The sequence below is a fragment of the Bubalus kerabau genome, chromosome 5 (assembly GCF_029407905.1).
Source record: "Bubalus kerabau isolate K-KA32 ecotype Philippines breed swamp buffalo chromosome 5, PCC_UOA_SB_1v2, whole genome shotgun sequence".
Lineage (NCBI taxonomy): Eukaryota > Metazoa > Chordata > Mammalia > Artiodactyla > Bovidae > Bubalus > Bubalus kerabau.
In genome coordinates, this window is record NC_073628.1 from 44,138,497 (window position 1) to 44,159,311 (window position 20,815).

Sequence of the window (20,815 nt, forward strand, 5' to 3'; positions counted from 1 at the left end):
CCAGAAAATGTGCATAGAGTCTTATAAAAAGGCACAGGATAGCGAGAGAGTGTATTTATTATTTCTGGCAGGACTATAGACCATTATATGCCTTTAAAATAGATTTACATGCAATTGAAATCCTTTCCTATTTCAAACTAAGCAGAGTTGCAGGAGGCTGGAATAGGGAACTTTAGGAAACAGATTAATATTTGCTATGAACAAAGCTAGTGGAGGTGATGGAATTCCAGTTGAGCTATTTCAAATCCTACAAAATGATGCTGTGAAAATGCTACACTCAATATGCCAGCAAATTTGGAAAACTCAGCAGTGGCCACAGGACTGGAAAAGGTCAGTTTTCATTCTAATCCCAAAGAAAGGCAATGTCAAAGAATGTTCAAACTACCGCACAATTGCACTCATCTTACACCATAGCAAAATAATGCTCAAAATTCTCCAAACCAGGCTTCAACAGTACATGAACCGTGAACTTCCAGATGTTCAATCTTTATTTAGAAAAGGCAGAGGAACCATAGATCAAATTGCCAACATCCGCTGGATCATCGAAAAAGCAAGAGAGTTCCGGAAAAACATCTACTTTTGCTTTATTGACTATGCTAAAGTCTTACTGTGTGGATCACAACAAACTGTGGAAAATTCTTCAAGAGATGGGAGTACAGATCACCTGACCTGTCTCCTGAGAAATCTGTATGCAGGTCAAGAAGGAACAGTTAGAACTGAACATGGAACAACAGACTGGTTCCAGATCAGGAAAGGAGTACGTCAAGGCTATATATTGTCACCCTGCTTATTTAACTTATGTGCAGAGTACATCATGTGAAATGCTGGGCTGGATGAAGCACAAGATGGAATCAGGATTGCTCTGAGAAATATCAATAAACTCATATATGCAGATGACACCACCCTTATGGCAGAAAGCAAAGAAGAACTGATGAAAGTGAAAGAGGAGAGTGAAAAAGTTGGTTTAAAACTCAACATTCAGAAAACCAAGATTATGGCATCCGGTCCAGTCTCTTAATGGCAAATAGATGAGGAAACAGTGGAAACAATGATAGACTTTATTTTTCTGGGCTCCAAAATCACTGCAGATGGTGACTGCAGCCATGAAATTAAAAGACACTTGCTCCATGGAAGAAAAGCTGTGACCAACCTAGACAGCTTATTAAAAAGCAGAGACATTACTTTGCCAACAAAGGTCCGTCTAGTCAAAGCTATGGTTTTTCCAGTAGTCACGTGTGGATGTGAGAGTTGGACTATAAAGAAAGCTGAGGACTGAAGAATTGATGCTTTTGAACTGTGGTGTTGCAGAAGACGCTTGAAAGTCCCTTGGACTGCAAGGAGATCCAACCAGTCCATTCTAAAGGAGATCAGTCCTGAATATTCATTGGAAGGACTGATGCTGAACCTGAAATTCCAATACTTTGGCCAGCTGATGTGAAGAACTAACTCATCTGCCAAAGACCCTGATGCTGGGAAAGATTGAGGGCATGAGGAGAAAGGGACAACAGAGGATGAGGTGGTTGGATGGCATCACTGACTCAATGGACATAAGTTTGAGTAAACTCTAGGAGTTGGTAATGGACAGCGAAGCCTGGTATGGTGCAGCCCTTGGGGTCACAAAGAGTCTGACACAACTGAGTGACTGAACTAAATCGAATGTGCCAAGTGTGGAAAGGAAAAGGAAAAGTTCTGAAAGATGCAGGCAGATGTAGGAATAATGAGGAACAAACCTTAGGTAAAAGATATGTTGCAAGAGTGGAACTTTTTAGAGCTTTGGAAATAAAATAAATATTTATACATTATACAAAGAAATGTATATTTCATACAAATATATGTTCAGTTACATTTCAAATATTTAAGGTATTTTAGAAAATACATTTAATGGTTTAAAATTGGAATTTCACCCAATAAAAGTAATCTTGTAGTGATATTTTAGACAGTGTAGAATGAGGAGGCAATATAGAAAGTTAGGGGATCAGTTACAGGACGCGGATGCCCTTTAAGAAATCTGAAGACCGGTGTTTGACTCATTTTGCCCCTCTTGGCCTTGGGACTTTAAACAAGTGATTTAATCACTCTGTACTCCAGAGTCCTCACCAGTTAGCTGGGGGCTAATAACCTCTATTAAGGAGTATTGCGTGCATTAAATGGAATAACATAAGACTTTCTTCACATGCAGGAGCACAGAGTGGGTACTTAGAATTTTTATTGAACGTAAAGACTTTGTCTCCATTTTAGCATACATAGCAGAAGAAGGTAATAGCAAAGAAAGGGATAGTAGACAGCAGGAATAATTGTGGTAGTGAACTTAATTGTGATAGGGAACCCTGTTAAAGGGAAGCACATCAACAAGAGTCACAGGGGAATGCAGAGAATGTGTGATGTGGGTGGACAAAGCCTTGGCTATCAGAGCTGATCCAGTCATGGCAGAACTTGTCAGGGCAGCCTCAGTGAGTCTGTTGGTGTGAATGCAGGTGCGAGATAGAGGCAGAGCAGATCATATAGGAGATGGGTGGTGCAGCACGTGGGAAGCCGTTTTAATGGAAGGCTAGGAAAGAATGGATGAGAGTGTGGGTGCTATCGGAATGTTAGTTCACTAACAAAGAGAGTTGAACAGTCTCTCTGGAGTGCTGGTGGCCATGCTGAGAGATGCCTTTGAAGAGGACACTTAGACGTGTCCACAAACTTAGAAGTTTGGAGAGTGATGGTTTACGTAAGGCAGCCCTTCTCTGATTCACCCCTTTTCAGGCGCCTCGCTTTAATCACTCAGCAGCTTGGCGAGACCAGATACGTCATATCATTCTAATGACAAAAGGAATGGACTTCTGCTGTTGCTCTTGACTCGGAGAGGCTGCCTGTGCGCTCCAGCTGCAGTGCAGCATTGGATTTCGGAGAAGGTCTTGATAGTCGGTTTGCAAATGGAATTAGAGAGCCAGAATATCACTCTACAAGTTGTCGTTATAAACAAGAAAGAGTTAATGTGTTCCAACCATGAAGATAATTAGTTAACTGTGGTCTGAAAGAGTTATAAAGACTGCTTATTTTGGGACATGAACTCATTTAAAGAGAGAGAGAGGGAAAGTTAAGGCCACATTAGGTATTCTACTTATTCTTTATGCCTCAAGTGAATAAATATCCTGAAATCGACATACCAAGTAACTAAAATAAGTGTCTTGAACAGTAGTCTTCCCAGCAGAAATGTTTATTAAACACCAGAGGACTAATTGGTTTACAATTAAATCGCAAATAACTTACTTTGAATTCTCACATGATCTATTTCTATATTTATTTTAAAAACGGAATTTTAAGTTCTAATACTGTATCATGTTTCTTTCACAGATGTTTTCTCTCAAATATAATTAAGTATAAATTCCTGTAACCTGAGCGCATTCTCATTATGATTTTTGCTCAAGTCCTGACTTCATGGATGATTTATGACCGTTATACACTACAATGAGCAATCGAAAACTTCCAAAAGATTTGGCAGAGTATAGAGATAACATATACGTATTTTTCATATCTAGTCACAAATATTTACCAACATGGCTTTCTGTTCCACATTTAAGCATTTTGACTGCAGTCGCGTATTTTACAGTGTGTCAAATGGTGAGCAGCAAAGGAAAAAAATATCTGTTATCTTTGCTTCTGTATGCCCCAGGAAATCAAAAGATGTACACATTTAGAAATGAGTTGATAATGTTTTTTCCTTTTTTGGTTAGAGAGTTTTAAGCAGATCCACACACAGACATACACACATGTACACACACACAATTTAACTTTTTTTATTCCTTTGGTTTGTTTTCAGATGTAAGCATGGACCAAGGCATAGATGTTGCAAACACTATGAGGATAATTGCATCTCTTATTGCATTAAAGTAAGTATATAAAATCTAATAACCACAGGGAATGTGTATGGAAAGAACTTTTTTATTAAAACATAATTTCAAAGTAAATGGAAAAATTGACAATAATTGCTATAATTCTTTGCATTTGACTTGTCGAGTAAGATACTTCTGAAAAATAGGTGACAATTTAGCTTTTAGGATTCACTTACCAGATCTTTTGTTAAATAATTTTGAAATTGGCTTGCTTATTTAACATAAAACAAAAATATTCGGTTGGCCAAAGAGCTTGTTCGGATTTTCTGTACCATCTTGTAGGAAAACTCGAACGAACTTTTTGGCCAATCCAAAAGAAGGTGAAGCAGCAACAACAAAAATGACCGAGAAATCAAGTCATTAAAATTAGTAAATACTTTGCAGTGTATCCTCATTAGAATATATCTGAGACCAAGGCCCCCAGACCGTGCTGTGTGCTAGGGGCTCAGCAGCCATGCACATAGGCTACCCAGTCTGGGACAGTGGCATTTGCTTTTGGACTTGTGAAGCTGTTACATTTTTTAAGGCATGAAGGTAACTGGAGCATGTCCACAGTTGTTCTACATTAAGAAGTTAGTTATGCCCACTGGCATAAATTCCCTGCTCCCTAATATATGAGTGTACCAGAGCAGAGCTCCCCACCCCCGGCCCCGGCCCCCATCCTCACCGACCCTGGGAAGGAAGTGTTGTCACTGCGGTTAGTCTGGCACAGGTGGTACCATCTGCTGCAAGTTCTTTAGTTCTGGACGGTGCTCTCACAATCCTGACGCTGTAGAAAATTTATGTTCTTTGTCACAACATCTAATCCCCGCCTTATGGATGAGGAGAGGAGCAGAGCTGTACAGCACCTCAAAAGACAGCCTCCTGACGGTCCCCCTTGGGAGGGGCTGTATCGCGTTGGTGCCTGTGAATGTGGGTGCCTGTGGCTTGGTGTTGGTGGTGGCTCAGCCAAGCCAGCGCTTACCTTTAAAACCCTCAAAGATGGAAGCGGGGGTAAAGGCGGTAGAGTATTTTTTCCATCAGGCAGTAATTTCTGCTCCACTCCTTCCAAATCTGATTTCCTGCCCCATTTTTAAAGTGGCAAAAAAAAAAAAAAAAAACGAAAAAAGAAAGGAAAGGAATGTTGCCGGCAGCCTTGGAGTCTGCCAACTCCGTGCAAGGGTTATTATTCCCTCTTCTACTCTAGGGGGCAGATTTCAGGAGGGAGACTAAGAAAAGTATTCTGACTAAACTAGAGGTAGGTGAAATTTTGGGGAGAGGAGAGATGATTTTTTTTTTTTAATTATATGAGAAAGTTAGTGAGAATTACTGATCTATGAAAAAAAGTAGTCATTCTTTCAAATGTGTACCCAGTACTATAAGCTTTCTAATATGTGTGTACATTGTAATTAATATTATGTCTGTGAATGTACGATTGTTTGGAGATTTGTGGGTGAGGAATTTATCCCACAAGTATAGTTAAATATTCTGACAGTGCACCTCAGTATCCCATGGGCTCAGTTGTCCCTCCTGTTAAATCAGACCCCTGAGTAAATACTCACATGAATTACATTCCCCCAAGCTCTTTGTACCCCATTCACATTAACTCTTGGTTGGTACCCGTCAGTCCTTCTTTTGGCTCTGTGCGTTTTTGTCCAAGCTATCTGAAATGTCTTTCTCCTGCTAGTTCCTTCTCTTTTGTGTCTGTTTAAACATCAAGTCCTTAGTAGTCTTCCCTTACCAGTAATCTAAGGTAGGTTGTCCTTTTAATATCTCACCCAGTGGCCTGATTATTTCCTTCACAACACTTTTTGTGTTCTGTAATTACATTTGTTTACGTATTTTCTCTTCTTCTAATGGGCATGGAGCTCCATGAAGGCAGGAGTTTTGTGTCCCCTTCACTGCTGTATCCCCAGCATCTAATGTAATGCTTGGCACACGACAGGCATTCACTGAACCTTTCCTGAATACATGAAAGGGTGAATAGATGGAGGGATGATTGATCTCTTGAAAATAGCATGAAACGATTGAACACAAGTGTGATCTTTGAACCCTCAGGTTAATATTACAATGACAAGATATAAGTGTGATCAGTTCATGAATTAACCACGGACTGAGCAGTTTCAGTTAAACAAATGCGTGATAATTCATACTAATTGATTGGACAATTTAATTTTCATGTTTTAACCAGGTATTAGGTAGCTTCAGATAAATTGATGACTGTTTATTCATAGTAATTCAAAATTTTTCTAAAAGAAGGCTGCTATCCAAAAAATACAAACCTGATCTTTGGAACTTAGCAGCAAACACTGCTAAGAATGTCAACGTTTTTCCATTCCAGTGGGGGTGAAAGAGAAGTGTTATAGGAGATCCATACTATAGTGTATTGGTCGAATCATGTTTAAAATACTTTTAAAAATAACATTTTGTTTCAAGATGACTGAAATTTTCCGTCTCTCAGTATTAAGTGACCTTAAACTTCAGTTTCCTAAGTACTGAAATGAAATTGACCAACATTAGTCATCCTCTCCCTTCCCTTTTACACTATAAATAGTTGCAGGTAATATGGGGAAATGGTGACAGGAAATGTGGATTTATAGCAAATTTGCTTTTTCAAATTTTGTTTGGTTTACCTTAAAGGTACCATTCCCTGGAAATGCTTTAGTCTGACACATTGAGCACAGAAATTAAAACCTGGCTAGATTTCATTATTTTCCTGGAAAATTCTTTAAACTTGATCATTTAAATTTATGTTAAAATTTCCCAAAGCATTTTGTTTTGTTAACTGTTTTTTGTGCTTTTTTGGATTTTTTTTTTTTTTTGGAATTTCAGTGCTTTTGTTTCTAAAACTCAATGGTGGTTTAGGGATTTTAAATCCCAGTTATTGTTAACAGAATGTCAAGAAGTAGAAGTCTGGTACGTAGACAGTCTTGGCCAGTGCTTGGGAAACTTTTTAAGTCTTGGTAAATCGTAGAAAGTATATCCACTGCAAGCTCTCGTGATTGTTTTTAAGGTAATTCTTTTAAAACTGTTTGAGGTTTTAGGACTTAGTTTTGAAAATGGCTACAATATAAGCTTAAAATTTTTAGTTCCATTTTGATTCTGTGACAGTGAAGTTTATACCTATCAGACTTCAGAATTTGGTTATAAATCAGACTTTGCTCCCAATTTTCTCCAGGGTTTCATCAGAATGTTTAGCGTGGGATACTTGATCCAGTGCTGCCTCCGAATTCCCTCTGCATTTAGGCATCTGTTTACACAGCCATCCCGGCTACTTTCTCTCTTCTACAATAAAGAAAACTTCCAGCTCGGAGCTTTTCTGGGCTCTTTTGTTAGCATATACAAGGTAAGGCTTTTAACAAATAGCGTCGCATCACTAATGCAATGGACACGAATTCAAGTAAGCTCCGGGAGTCGGTGACGGACAGGGAGGCCTGGGGTGCTGCAGTCCCTGGGGTCGCAGAGTCGGACACGACTGAGCGACTGAACTGAACTGATTGTTAAAATGAGATAACAGCCTTAACTCATCTGTCACTTTTCTTAACACTTCTTTCTGTAGTATTCATAAATATCACCAGATATACATAATACATTGGGAATAGAAGTTGGGGACATTTTGTCTTTTAAAGCTTTAAAGTTTGGATATATTATATTTATTCATAATATTAAAGACTTTTCAAAAACTCCTTTTTTTTCAATAATGTAATCACTGAGAAATTATGAACTTCCTAATATTTCTAACGTCAAAAGTGATATTAATACACCTGGCCTACGTGTTTTTCTTAATAACATTTACTGCCTGAGTATTAATCTAAACATTTTCAGACCCTTCTAGCTGATATCAACCCTTGATAGAACCAGTAAGAATTTTCCAGCATAACTTATATAAATAATGAGTCATTTTCCATCTTCCTCCCACTCGTTCTACTACACTCTCTCAAATAAACAAAGTTAATGTTCTTCCACCTCTTTCTACATGTTCCTGTAAATGTACCCACACATATATAATAAGCACACACCTAAACACATATACATGGATCATCTGTGACACAGTAAGTACTCTGCAATTTGAAGTAATGGCCTTTTGTTTATCGGGAATCACTGATATGTAAATTATATTACTGACATATTTTATTAAACATCTAAAATTTGTATTCTAAATTTAAATGGTAAAGTGTGTTAACTAAGTTTGAGCTGTCTGCATATGCGTGCACACACACAAGTATAGACACAGTTGTTTAAAAGAAACTGCTGTGAAAAATTGAATTCTGGAATTATTTTGTATAAGACGGTTATGTATCATTTTATGTTAATTACCTGTAAAAGGTAGATATGCTGCTGCTAAGTCGCTTCAGTCGTGTCCGACTCTGTGCGACCCCGTAGACGGCAGCCCAGCAGGCTCCCCCGTCCCTGGGATTCTCCAGGCAAGAACACTGGAGTGGGCTGCCATTTCCTTCTCCAATGCATGCATACATGCTAAGTCACTTCAGTCGTGTCCAACTCTGTGCAACCCTAAGAATACTGGAGTGGGTTGCCATTTCCTTCTCCAAGAAAAGGTAAATGTGGAGAAAGTATTTTGACATGAAAAGGGAAAAGTGACAAACTGTAAACAATCGTTAATTAATCACTTGCTTACTAGCATTGAAAACATTTTCTCCAGGCAAGAATACTGGAGTGGGTAGCCACGCCCTCCTCCAGGGGATCTTCCTGGATCAAGCTCAGGGCTCCCACGTTGCAGGTGGATTTTTTACCTCTGAGCCACCAGGGAAGCCCCAAACTACAGTTAATTAATCACTCATTATGAAACATAACTAACATTGAAAACATTTTGATTTGGCTAGGAAACGTTATGATTTGTCTAGGAAACACTACTTATATCTTTAATATACAATAACTAATAGAACAGAATATTGGTGATTATATGTTTTTATTCAGATTCTTTTTCATTTCTTGTGTCATCATGTTTGTCTTTATTCTTAAGATAAACTCTTAAATGTTTATATGTGAATTATCTCTGACATTGTTAGCCTGGGTTGGTTATTCTCCGTCATCTAGCATGTCTGAGAGCATAGGTTGGTTTGTTTTCATTTAGCTGCTATTTATTTGCTTAGGTAATATAAACTAATGGTATTAAACAAAATTAAATGCAACTGGCTCAGAAAATCTATTATAAAAATATTGATACAGCATATTTCTAAGTCATGAGATGTTTGAAAAATTTATCACTTTTTTGCATCTTCATAAAAATGTAGTTAAAGGAAGGAGAGGGAAACAAACCTTATTCCTTCTGTGTCTTCTTGGTGGACTGGCCCTTTTTCCCTTTTGTAATGTCCCTCTATCTCCAGTAATATTCCTTGCTCTGAAGTCTACTGTCTGTTACAAATACAGCTACTTCAGCTTTCTTTTGATTATTTTTGATGGTATATTTTCCTTTTCCTTTAATCTTTCCATGACTTCAGTTTTGTTTCTTTTAGACCACATGTAGTTGATTCTTACTTTTATATCCAACTTGATAACCTCTGTCTTTTAATTGGAATCTTTAGACTATTACATTTAATGCATTTATTGATATGATTGAGTTTATATCTACTTCCTTATTAGTTATTTTTTATTGTTTCTTTTTTGTTTCTATTTTTTGCCTCCTGGATTTTTTTGGGCATTATATATTTTAAATTTATTTTAGTTTTTTGTATTTTTTTATATTTTATCTTCACTATTGACTTATTGTTTATGCCTCTTTTTAAATGCAATGATTTTGTTAACATTTATAATAAGCATTTTTAATTTATTGGTCAATATTTTCAAATAATATTGATACCACTTTAGTATAGTTTAAGAATCTTACCACACCTTTTAATTCCCTTTTCCCATCCTTTGTGCAATTCATTTATTATTTTATATATTATAAATCCTACAGTGCATTGTTGCTATTTTTGTTTTGGACCAGGAGTCAGAAAACTTTTTCTGTAAAAGGCCAGATAGTAGAGATTTTAAGCTTTGTGAAGCATTTGGTCTCACTCATAGCTGTTTAACTCTGCTCTTACAGTGTAAAAGCAGTCAGGCTGCTGCTGCTGCTAAGTTGCTTCAGTCGTGTCCAACTCTGTGCGACCCCATAGACGGCAGCCTACCAAGCTCCCCCGTCCCTGGGATTCTCCAGGCAAGAACACTGGAGTGGATTGCCACTTCCTTCTCCAATGCATGAAAGTGAAAAGTGAAAGTAAAGTCGCTCAGTCGTGTCCGACCCTCAGCAACCCCATGGACTGCAGCCCTCCAGGCTCCTCTGTCCATGGGATTTTCCAGGCAAGAGTACTGGAGTGGGGTGCCATTGCCTTCTCCAAAAGCAGTCATAGACAATATATAAATGAATGAGCATGGCTGTATTCCAATAAAACTTAATCACACTGTATTAGAATTTCATATAATTTTCATGCGTCACAAAATATTTTTTATTTACTTTTATCCCTTGAGATATGCAAAAACATTCTTAGCTTATGAGCCATATAGAAATAGATGGCAGGCTAGATTTGGCTAGTGGGTCGTAGTTTTCTGACCACTGCTTTAGAGCGTTGATTCATTTTTATAGCAATTCTAGGTAAAAAAGGACTTCCCATGTGGCACTAGTGGCAAAGAACCCACCTGCCAACCTAGGAGACATAAGAGATGCAAGTTTGATCCTTGGGTAGGGAAGATCCCCTGGAAGAGGGCACAGCAACCCACTCCAGTATTCTTGCCTGGAGAATCCCTGGACAGAGGAGCCTGGAGGGCTACAGTCCATGGGGTCTCAAAGAGTCAGACACGACTGAAACGACTTAGCACAGCACAAGATAAGAAAAACATGTCTTCTATTAATAAATTAATGAATTGACCTTCATTTTACCATTTCCAGAGCTCTTCATTTCTTTTTTTAATCTAATTTTTTTTGTGGTATCTTGTACCTTATTTAATTTAAATACGATCACCAATTTGCCTCCAAGGCTAGCTGATGACTCACCCATTACAGATGTTACGTGCAGTTTTTCTCTTAGAACTGAAACAACTGAAGGAATTGTATTTTCTTCTTGATACAGGGTACTAGCTGCTTCCTGCGCTGGGTCAGAAATCTGGATGATGAACTGCATGCCATTATAGCTGGTAAAAAAGTATAATATATATATATATTATAAAATATATATGATATACATATATTATCACATCAGTCTATGATAGGAGTGAAGCAGAAATGGTTTTCAAATTCATCTGATTTCCTTGTATCTTCCTTTTTCTAATAGAATCCCCATCAAGGCACTAGTATTAATATTTTGTACTTGTGAAGTTGAACATACCAAGGCTCTCTTGCCATCTGATGTTTTGAGTTGGCAACATAATGACTTGGGTTTCTGTCCTGCGACAGGCCAGAAATTCTAGGGAATGTGTCACAAAAGAACATAAAATATTAATAAGTGACTAATGATTTCTTACAAGCATTTTGATTTTACCACTGGCAGCTGACATGTTTTTAAATAATTTTTTAAGGAACTCAAGTAATGTTATAACCATAAAAACTAAACATTTTCGGTAAGCTCAGTATATTTTATTACTTAAGCTGACTAGATGATTTTTCAGATATTTTTTAGTAATGTCCCTGCTATTAGTATTCCAGACCTCCCGCTGCCTTGCTTTTCCACTTATAGAATGAAAGCAATGGAGAGAAGTGTGGTGGCAGCACTAAGTGTGGTTTGAGCTCTCGGGACAAAAATGAAAGGATATTTCCACTTAAAATGAGAATGATACTAGCAGCCTTTAAAAATTGTTCTATTTGGTAAGACCACTGCTGTTTCTTATGGTATCAGAACTGTGGTTCCTAATTCTGAAGGTCAATTTTTAAGTTTAAAAAAATATGATAAATAAGAATTCACCCCATTTTCATATCATTACTTGTACTACTGTCCTCGATTTTGTTATAGCAAAAGTCAGTGCTAAAACCATTATTTCCTATTTAAGTGAATTAACGTTTCTGAGTGACGTAATAACAAAGAAGTACTTTTGAGTTCTGATCGGTTTTGCCTTATTTATTATTGTTTCAGGATTTTTGGCAGGAGTATCAATGATGTTTTATAAAAGCACAACAATTTCCATGTATTTAGCTTCCAAATTGGTAGAGGTAAGCAAACATTTTTATGCATATACAGCCAAACGATATAGAGCCTTTTAGCTACTTCAGCAACAATATATATCCCAGTTTCAAAAGCAAATTCTAATCTTATGAAAGTGAATCTTTATGAATCTTTACCAAGCCAGTTTTCCTATTTGTTCTTTTTTTCTCTGTGTCATTTTCAAATATACACAAGCGTAGGAAGAATAACGTGATACTCCTCATGTACCCATCATATAGCTTCAACACTTCACAGCATTGGGCCAGTCTCCTTTCATCTATACTGCTCCAAATCCCCAGGTACCAAATTATTTTAAAACAAATCCCAGACATCAAGTCACTCCATTCATAAACAACTCAGGAGAAAGAGTCCTTGAAAAATAAAACTAAAGGATAAAGACTCCTTAAAAACAAACAAATCAACAATGCCATCAGGGTATAAACAAAATGCATATCATACATTTTAGAAGTCTGCTAATTCTTCAATATTATCGTTATCCAGTTAGAACTTACTTTTTCAATATTACCTCACACATATCTTTTGCAGTCCCTTTGTTTTAATTGGAGTTAGTTTTATGTTAAAATGCTGTATTACTGTATAATGAATATTAAGTAAAAATCACCTGCGTAGGTAACTTTTTTCTTTGAAAAAATTATTTTATGTTCTTTATTTCATGGACCACTCATATCTTCTTAAACCCCCCTCCAACCTATTGAAACACCATTCTGTCTTGGTCATCTTTCCCCTTTTCTTATTAGTTTCACTTTAGCATTCCCACAATCCAGAAAACCCATCTCCATGAATTATCCCATTTTCTGGCCATATAGATTTGCTAGAAATCCCTCATAAATATCATGCATTTTCACCCTATCTGTTACCCCTGCTTTTCCTCTCTTACTTAGTTGTTGATCCTAGACCTCTTACAAGATCACACTATTATAAGTGTGGTCAGCAGGCTAACACTGGTCCATGAACCGCACATACCAGTTCATGACAGAGAAAGGAGAGAAACTGAGAGGAAGCATTTGGAAACTTTATTAGCACCTCAATAGAGTAATTTGTTTTTTGAATGTAATAGTAAAAATTTAATTCAACTTTGTGTTTAAATTTTTTTTCCAATAATTCATTTTTATTATAAAAGCATCAGGCCATGACAACTAGAAATTTGTTTTTTAAGAAGTGGTTCTTATGTTTGAGAAGCACTACTCAGTGTAGTCATTTCTGAAATTCTCTTTGGTCCTTTGTCCTAGACAGAGTAGTTGCTCTTTCCTCTCGGGAGCCAACATATATTATATATTATATATTAATATATACACATACATATATACATGATAGACATAAATATACATACATACACATGTGATGGTCTGCAACCTAATCTGTATAGATATCTTGATTAGAGTGCGTTAGTATTTGTTATGCACTAACCAGGTTTACACCAGTACATGTTTAATGAATGAATAAATGAAGGAAAAGTAAGAAGTCAGGAAACCCCTGGAGTAACAGGCAAATTTCGCCTTGGAGTACAGAATGAAGCAGGGCAAAGGTAATAGAGTTTTGCCAAGAGAACGCACTGGTCATAGCAAACACCCTCTTCCAACAACACAAGAGAAGACTCTACACATGGACATCACCAGATGGTCAATACCGAAATCAGACTGATTATATTCTTTGCAGTCAAAGATGGAGAAGCTCTATACAGTCAGCAAAAATAAGACCGGGAGCTGACTGTGGCTCAGATCGTGAACTCCTTATTGCCAAATTCAGACTTAAGATCATTCAGGTATGACCTAAATCAAATCCCTTACAATTATATGGTGGAAGTGACAGATTCAAGGGATTAGATCTGATAGACAGAGCACCTGATGAACTTTGGGTGGAGGTTTGGGACATTATACAGGAGACAGGGATCAAGACCATCCCCAAGAAAAAGAAATGCAAAAAAGCAAAATGGCTGTCTGAGGAGGCCTTACAAACAGCTGTGAAAAGAAAGGAAGCAAAAAGCAAAGGAGAAAAGGAAAGATATGCCCTTTTGAATGCAGAGTTCCAAAGAATAGCAAGGAGAGATAAGAAAGCCTTTCTTAGTGATCAGTGCAAAGAAATAGAGGAAAAAATAGAATGGGAAAGACTGGAGATCTTTCTAGACAAAGATGGGCACAATAAAGGACAGAAATGATATGGACCTAACAGAAACAGAAGATATTAAGAAGAGGTGACAAGAATACACAGAAGAACTATACAGAAAAGATCTTCATGACCCAAATAATCACTATGGTATGGTCACTCACCTAGAGCCAGACATTCTGTAATGCGAAGTCAAGTGGGCCTTAGGAAGCATCACCACGAACAAAGCTAGTGGAGATGGTGGAATTCCGGTTGAGCTATTTCAAATCCTAAAAGATGATGCTGTGAAAGTGCTGTACTCAATTTGCCAGCAAATTTGGAAAACTCAGCAGTGGCCACAGGACTGAAAAAGGTCAGTTTTCATTCCAATCTCAAAGAAAGGCGATGCCAAAGAATGTTCAAACTACCACACAGTTGCACTCATCTCACACGCTAGTAAAGTAATGCTCAAAATTCTCCAACCCAGACTTCAATAGTACTTGAACTTGAAGTATGTGAATTTCCAGATGTTCAAGCTGGTTTTAGAAAACGCAGAGGAACCAGAGATCAAGTTCCTAACATCCGTTGGATTATGAAAAAAGCAAGAGAGTTCCAGAAAAACATCTACTTCTGCTTTATCGACTATGCCAAAGCCTTTGACTGTGTGGATCACCACAAACTGTGGAAAATTCTGAAAGAGATGGGAATACCAGACCACCTGACCTGCCTCTTGAGAAACCTGTATGCAGGTCAGGAAGCAACAGTTAGAACTGAACATGGAACAGCAGACTGGTTCCAAATTGGGAAAGGAGTACGTCAAGGCTGTATATTGTCACCCTGCTTATTTAACTTATATGCAGAGTACATCATGAGAAACGCTGGGCTGGAAGAAGCACAAGCTGGAATCAGGATTGCCGGGAGAAATATCAATAACCTCAGATATGCAGATGACACCACCCTTATGGCAGAAAGCGGAGAAGCACTAAAGAACTTCTTAATGAAAGTGAAAGAGGAGAATGAAAAAGTTGGCTTAAAACTGAACATTCAGAAAACTAAGATCATGGCATTGGTCCCATCACTTCATGGCAAATAGATGGGGAAACAGTGACAGACTATTTTTTTAGGCTCCAAAATCACTGCAGATGGTGACTGCAGCCATGAAATTAAAAGACACTTGCTCCTTGGAAGGGAAGTTATGACCAACCTAGACAGCTTATTAAAAAGCAGAGACATTATTATGCCAACAAAGATCTAGTCAAGGCTACAGTTTTTCCAGTAGTCATGTATGGATGTGAGAGTTGGACTGTGAAGAAGGCTGAGCGCCGAAGAATTGATGCTTTTGAACTGTGGTGTTGGAGAAGACTCTTGAGAGTCCCTTGGACTGCAAGGAGATCCAGCCAGTCCATCCTAAAGGAAATCAGTCCTGAATATTCATTGGAAGAGCAGATGTTGAAGCTGAAACTCCAATACTTTGGCCACCTGCTGTGAAGAACTGACATTGGAGAAGACCTGATGCTGGGAAAGATTGAAGGCAGGAGGAGAAGGGGATGACAGAGGATGAGATGGTTGGATGACATCACCGACTCAATGGACATGAGTTTGGGTAAACTCTAGGGGTTGGTGATCTACAGGGAGGCCTGGCGTGCTGTAGTCCGTGGGGTCACAAAGAGTCAGACACAACTGAGCGACTGAACTGAACTAAATGAATAGATCTGACAGAGAAGGGAAGACTTGGACACTGTACAGAAAGCATTGAAGAATAAATGACATGAAAGAGGTAGAAATCAGGTGCTGTTGAATTTCACAGAAACGTGTTATTACTGGCCTTTGGGGCCTGGGGTGAGAGGCTGAAGGAAAGGAAACGGCTGACACTTAACTCTGTCAGGGAAGATATACCTGTAATTTGAGCTCTGGAAGGAGTGTTAGGATTTTGAAAGTTAGAAAAAGTAGTTGTAGATAAGGAACGCATTGCTCCACTTTGTTGTTAATGCTATTTAAAGTTGTTTTCCTTATAAATCTCCCATGATGCTTGTTTTGCAGACAATGTATTTCAAAGGCATTGAAGCAGGAAAGGTGCCCTATTTTCCCCATGCAGACACTATCATCTATTCCATCTCTACAGCGATTTGCTTCCAGGCGGTAAGTATAGCTTTTTGAAATGAGAAATAGAATTATTTCTGTTTCTAATGTGTATTAAACCAATGAGGGGAAAAGAAAGGCCCGGAAGCATTTCCATTTTCTACATTGTATGCTTTTTTGTCTTATTAGCAAGATAGCTAACAAGTATCCAATCATTAAACATGTTAACTTAGTGGGCCAGGTCATGTTTTACGAACACAACCATTTTAGGTTTCAATGGAGTACAGTTTTTTAGGAAAATTATCACTCTAGTATCGTGGCTAGAATGCCCTCATTTAATTTTACTTCTGGAGAAACAGATCCCATCGACATAAATAAGAATAATTGCATTTCCTCAACATTACTCAAGCAGTGAGGACAGGGATAGAGTCTAGTTTAATAAAAGCATTGTTCAGTCTCTTCAAGTTCTGTAATCACCATTATTGATGTTAATGATCTTAGGACTTCTGCAGAGGTTTGGGGATAGCTTTTATTTGCACTTTCTCACGATAATCCTGCCAGGTTGGTAAACTCATTATAATTAGTGAAGTGCCAGATATCTAATGGATATCTAGTAAATGCTTCCTAATAATAATGACTATTGACTCAATCATTATTTCATGTACAATATTCTTATCTGAAGGCATATTTACAAAGATTCTAGAAAGTCAACTTACACTTTTTTTTCACTGTCAGGGTATTTTTTTTTTTTAACACAATGAGCGATAAAAATAGAGATAAAAGTATTCTATTGCCTAAGACGGATAATGTTTGCTGTTTACTGAAAAAAGTCTCGAATAATTTTAGGCTGTCATGGAAGTTCAGACCTTGCGACCATCTTACTGGAAGTTCCTTTTAAGACTCACCAAGGGCAGGTAAGATATCTATGATATATTTTAACTGATCATAAAAAAAAGCAACTACCACAAAAAGGATTTTGAATCTTTTTGTCTACTTGAGGGAGTATTCTTTGGTAAGGTAGCTATCTAGGTGTAAAACAAATTTGATCTAAAATTTAATAAGAATAATATGGGATGTTTCTTTTTGTTTAAAAATACTAAACAGATTCTTTAGAAATCCTGTCTAAACAATAGACTGATTTCCATTTTGGAAAAATAATGAAAAATAATCATATTTTTTTACCTGATTTTTGTAAGCGTATTTTTCTTTGCCTTTACTGTCATGTTCTTTATTGGTGCTGGTGTTTGCATTTCCTGATTATAATCTAGTGAGAGGCAACGTAGCCTGATACACAGACTGTGAGTTTGGGAGTTGAACAAACCTGGGTATGGCCCAGCTCCAGAGCCCTTCGCTGTGTCACTGGTTGGGCAAGTTGTTTACCCTCGTGAGCCTCAAGTTTCTTTCTCTCTACAGTGAAGCAATAATGCATACTTTGTATGGTTGTGGGAAAATCAATGTTTGTGGCAGCCCTTAGCACTTAGTAGGCACTCAGTAAATAGCAGCTGCCACTGACTTTGCTGTCATTAATAGTAATAGTAGCAAACAGTTGTATAGCTCTGGCTGTGTCCCAGAAGTGGTTTTAAGATACACACATTAACACACACAACACACATATACATACGTATGTGTTTAATCTTTTAAATAGCTCTGTGAGACAGGTACTAGGTACTGTTAATATCTTGGCGTTACCTGTGGGGAGACCGAGATGCACACAGAGTTTAAGCACTTGCAGAATCACAAAGCTAGTAAAGGATGGAGCTTGGGTTGAGCCAGGCAGTCTGGCTTCAGAATCCTTCCTCTTAGCCATGACACTGTGTAGTATTATTATTATTTAATCATTAAAATCTACATTATAATCTATATTGTTATCATTTGATCATTTATTTCTTTGTCATTTATGTTTCTTTGCACATCAGTGAGTTTAACCCATTGATTATTTTGGAAGGGAACTTAGCGTTGGAAAGGAGCTAAAAGTCACATTTATGGGTTCTTGGAACAATGACACTGGCCAATGACTCAAAGCTAATTTCACCCTGGTATCTTCCCCAGAGAAGAAGAGCTTATAATCAGGCAGAGAGATGCAGAAGGTCCATCCTGCACATTAGCTGAATATGTGTCTTTTAAAAAAAAAGGTGATGGAGAAAGTGAGGGCATGTTTTTACTCTGTTGTGTGTATTAAAAATTTGAAAACCTATAAGCTGTTTCCTCTTCATTAAATATTTACACATTTGAATGTATTTTCTGTTGATTGTGAGACATTAAAATTTCAGTTACGGGAGGAATTACCTTTAATACCTTCGCTTGTCCGTAAATGTCAGCTCATTCATTATATATGTAGCTTCTTATAATTGTATTCATCCATTAATCAAGAAAATCACAATGAACCTATTTTTCTGTTTGACACAATCTAGAGGAAAGAGCTCTGGAAGGGTTTGAAATGATGATGATAATCTCTGGGGCTTCAGGTTTGGGGACTAGCATCTTTTCAAAGAAAACGAGACAGTGCATCTTGAAGAGTAGCAAAATGACTTTTGAATCTGCCACTGAGTCTCTTGCCGTGTCAGCTCTTCTGTCTTCCCATCCCATGAAAGATAAACGAAGCGAATCATCTTCTTTTACGACGTCGTTAGGTGCTTATTCCCTGTGTCCTTGTTTTACAGGTTTGCTGTCATGAACCGCAAAGTCCTTGATGTTTTTGGTACCGGTGCATCTAAAAACTTCCCGGACTTCACCCCTAGGTTGGACCCAAGATACACAACTGTAACGCCAGAGTTGCCCATTGAGTTTTCTTGAAGATTACTGTAACTTATTAATGTGACTTAATGTTTCATTATTTTGTCCTGGAGAGTTAATTATGCTGAACACAAAGAAGAGGACCCGAGCTTGAACTTCAGTGTTATTTCAATGAGGGATGCTCTTTTTTGTTTGATTTTCTTACCAATCAGAAATTCAGAAGCTTTTTAGGAAAATGTTGCTTAATAATTAAGCTCCCTCTATAGCCAGAATCTCATTCTGGGTCACTGTAGTGGTTGAAATTATGATATATTATCGATTAAATTATGTCTACAAGCAATATTAAATAATCTATGTAGAAATGTAGTAAGAAATAAGAGTATACTTAAAATGACTTTAAAAGATGTTTTAGTTCATTCCAATATAATTCTTGGTGGAAACTAAGAATATGGCTGCATTTTAAGATACAAAAGGATCACGGGTACATGGATTTGATCTGTATTTTTTTTTTTAACTTTCGAATTAGTACTGAAATGTTATGGGTATGGAGTAACTCTTCACAGACAATGCTGCTTTATTTTGTATAGAGCAATTTAATTGGAGAAAGTGGCCATTCTTGCTTCAGGGATGCAAAGACGGATCTCATACTGTTTGGATAAAGGCTGTGGCATATGTGGTTTCCTTCCATTGATACCTTCATATGTCCCCACGATCCGCTTAGCTGGGCTCTTTGGCAGCCCAGTGAACCTTATGTATTAATGGCAGGTTAGAATCAGGTGGAAACTGACAAATCTGATACAGTTGAAATGTCTGTTTTAGTCTCTTATGGCAACGTTACACTTGAATATTTAAAAGCAAATGAAGCTTTTTTTAAACCTCCTATCGATTCATTATGTTTGTTTTCATTTATAAGGACTGGATTCATCATAGCTAAGTTTGTATGCCATTGTCGATTTAGAAGGGATCAAATTCTATGGAACAAAAGTAGTTTGGGCAGGTTTGGCGGTTTGTTCCCTCAGCTGTTTCACTTGTTTGACAACTAAAAACATTCTAAAAATCCAGTGGTTGTGAAGAAATACATGTCATCACTAATTGGATGCAGATTCCCTAGCCTGTTTTTAAAAACTCATTATCATCATTTTTACTCCTGTTAGAGCAAGGAAGTGACAAAATGTAGTCACTGCTGATTGTGAGTTAGTTCAGGACTGTTTTGATTGAAATACCATCACTCTTTAGAGTTTTTCAGGGACAAGTTACTCTTTTCTAAGTTAATACAAGGCTGAAGTGGTTGTGAAATCTACAATTAATGTAACATATAGGGATAATGGTATATTTTTTTAAGCGTAATTTTATTGCTGAAAAGTCTTAGGCTGTTGTAAATTAATTATGTTCTATAGAATTATGTTCTAAATTCTACGCAGTAGAACTTGCGTTGCAACAAGAATTATAACCCAAACTTTAAATGCTTAATCCTCCGTATTCAATTTCGTCAAGGCTTGTATGCTTCTGTGTGTTTGTGTGTAATCCTAGTCTGGTTGTTATGGCAGATTGAAACCCACCAAAAAAGACAGGCTCTGGTACCATAGTATCAGAAAGAGCCATTTTAATTAGCCCAAAATTTTGCATTATGATTAACTTTAGGATGACTTGTCTGTTAGGCAGTACGGTTAAAGGATCCTTTTGGCTTCAGAATTCCAAATTGATTAGTAAATTCAGTTTTAAGTTTTCATTCCCTGGAATCAAAATGATGATTGCTGCTTTGTTTACCTTTAAAAAGGAAGTATTATAGCAGTGAAGAAAGCACTGCTACTTGCATTTTGTTTTCTCTATTCAGAAATTACGTTTATAGTATTTTTCCTGTCCAGTTAAACAGAAAACTTTTAAATCCATAAGTTGTTTTCATTCACAGTA

The 20,815-nt window shown here is 37.3% G+C and overlaps 1 protein-coding gene across 2 annotated transcripts in view; it reads left to right on the forward strand.

The window, feature by feature from the left end:
* Positions 1 to 19,785, forward strand: part of TMEM135 (transmembrane protein 135) — a 262,307-nt gene extending 242,522 nt beyond the window's left edge. For both annotated transcript variants that reach the window (XM_055581570.1, XM_055581569.1), the window contains 7 exons: positions 3,806 to 3,875; positions 7,036 to 7,203; positions 10,925 to 10,988; positions 11,921 to 11,997; positions 16,133 to 16,231; positions 17,018 to 17,085; positions 18,832 to 19,785. In XM_055581570.1, coding sequence (XP_055437545.1) covers positions 3,806 to 3,875; positions 7,036 to 7,203; positions 10,925 to 10,988; positions 11,921 to 11,997; positions 16,133 to 16,231; positions 17,018 to 17,085; positions 18,832 to 18,964 — 679 coding nt within the window. In that variant the 3' untranslated portion in view covers positions 18,965 to 19,785. The remainder of the gene's footprint in view (positions 1 to 3,805; positions 3,876 to 7,035; positions 7,204 to 10,924; positions 10,989 to 11,920; positions 11,998 to 16,132; positions 16,232 to 17,017; positions 17,086 to 18,831) is intronic.
* The last annotated feature ends 1,030 nt before the right edge of the window (positions 19,786 to 20,815 follow it).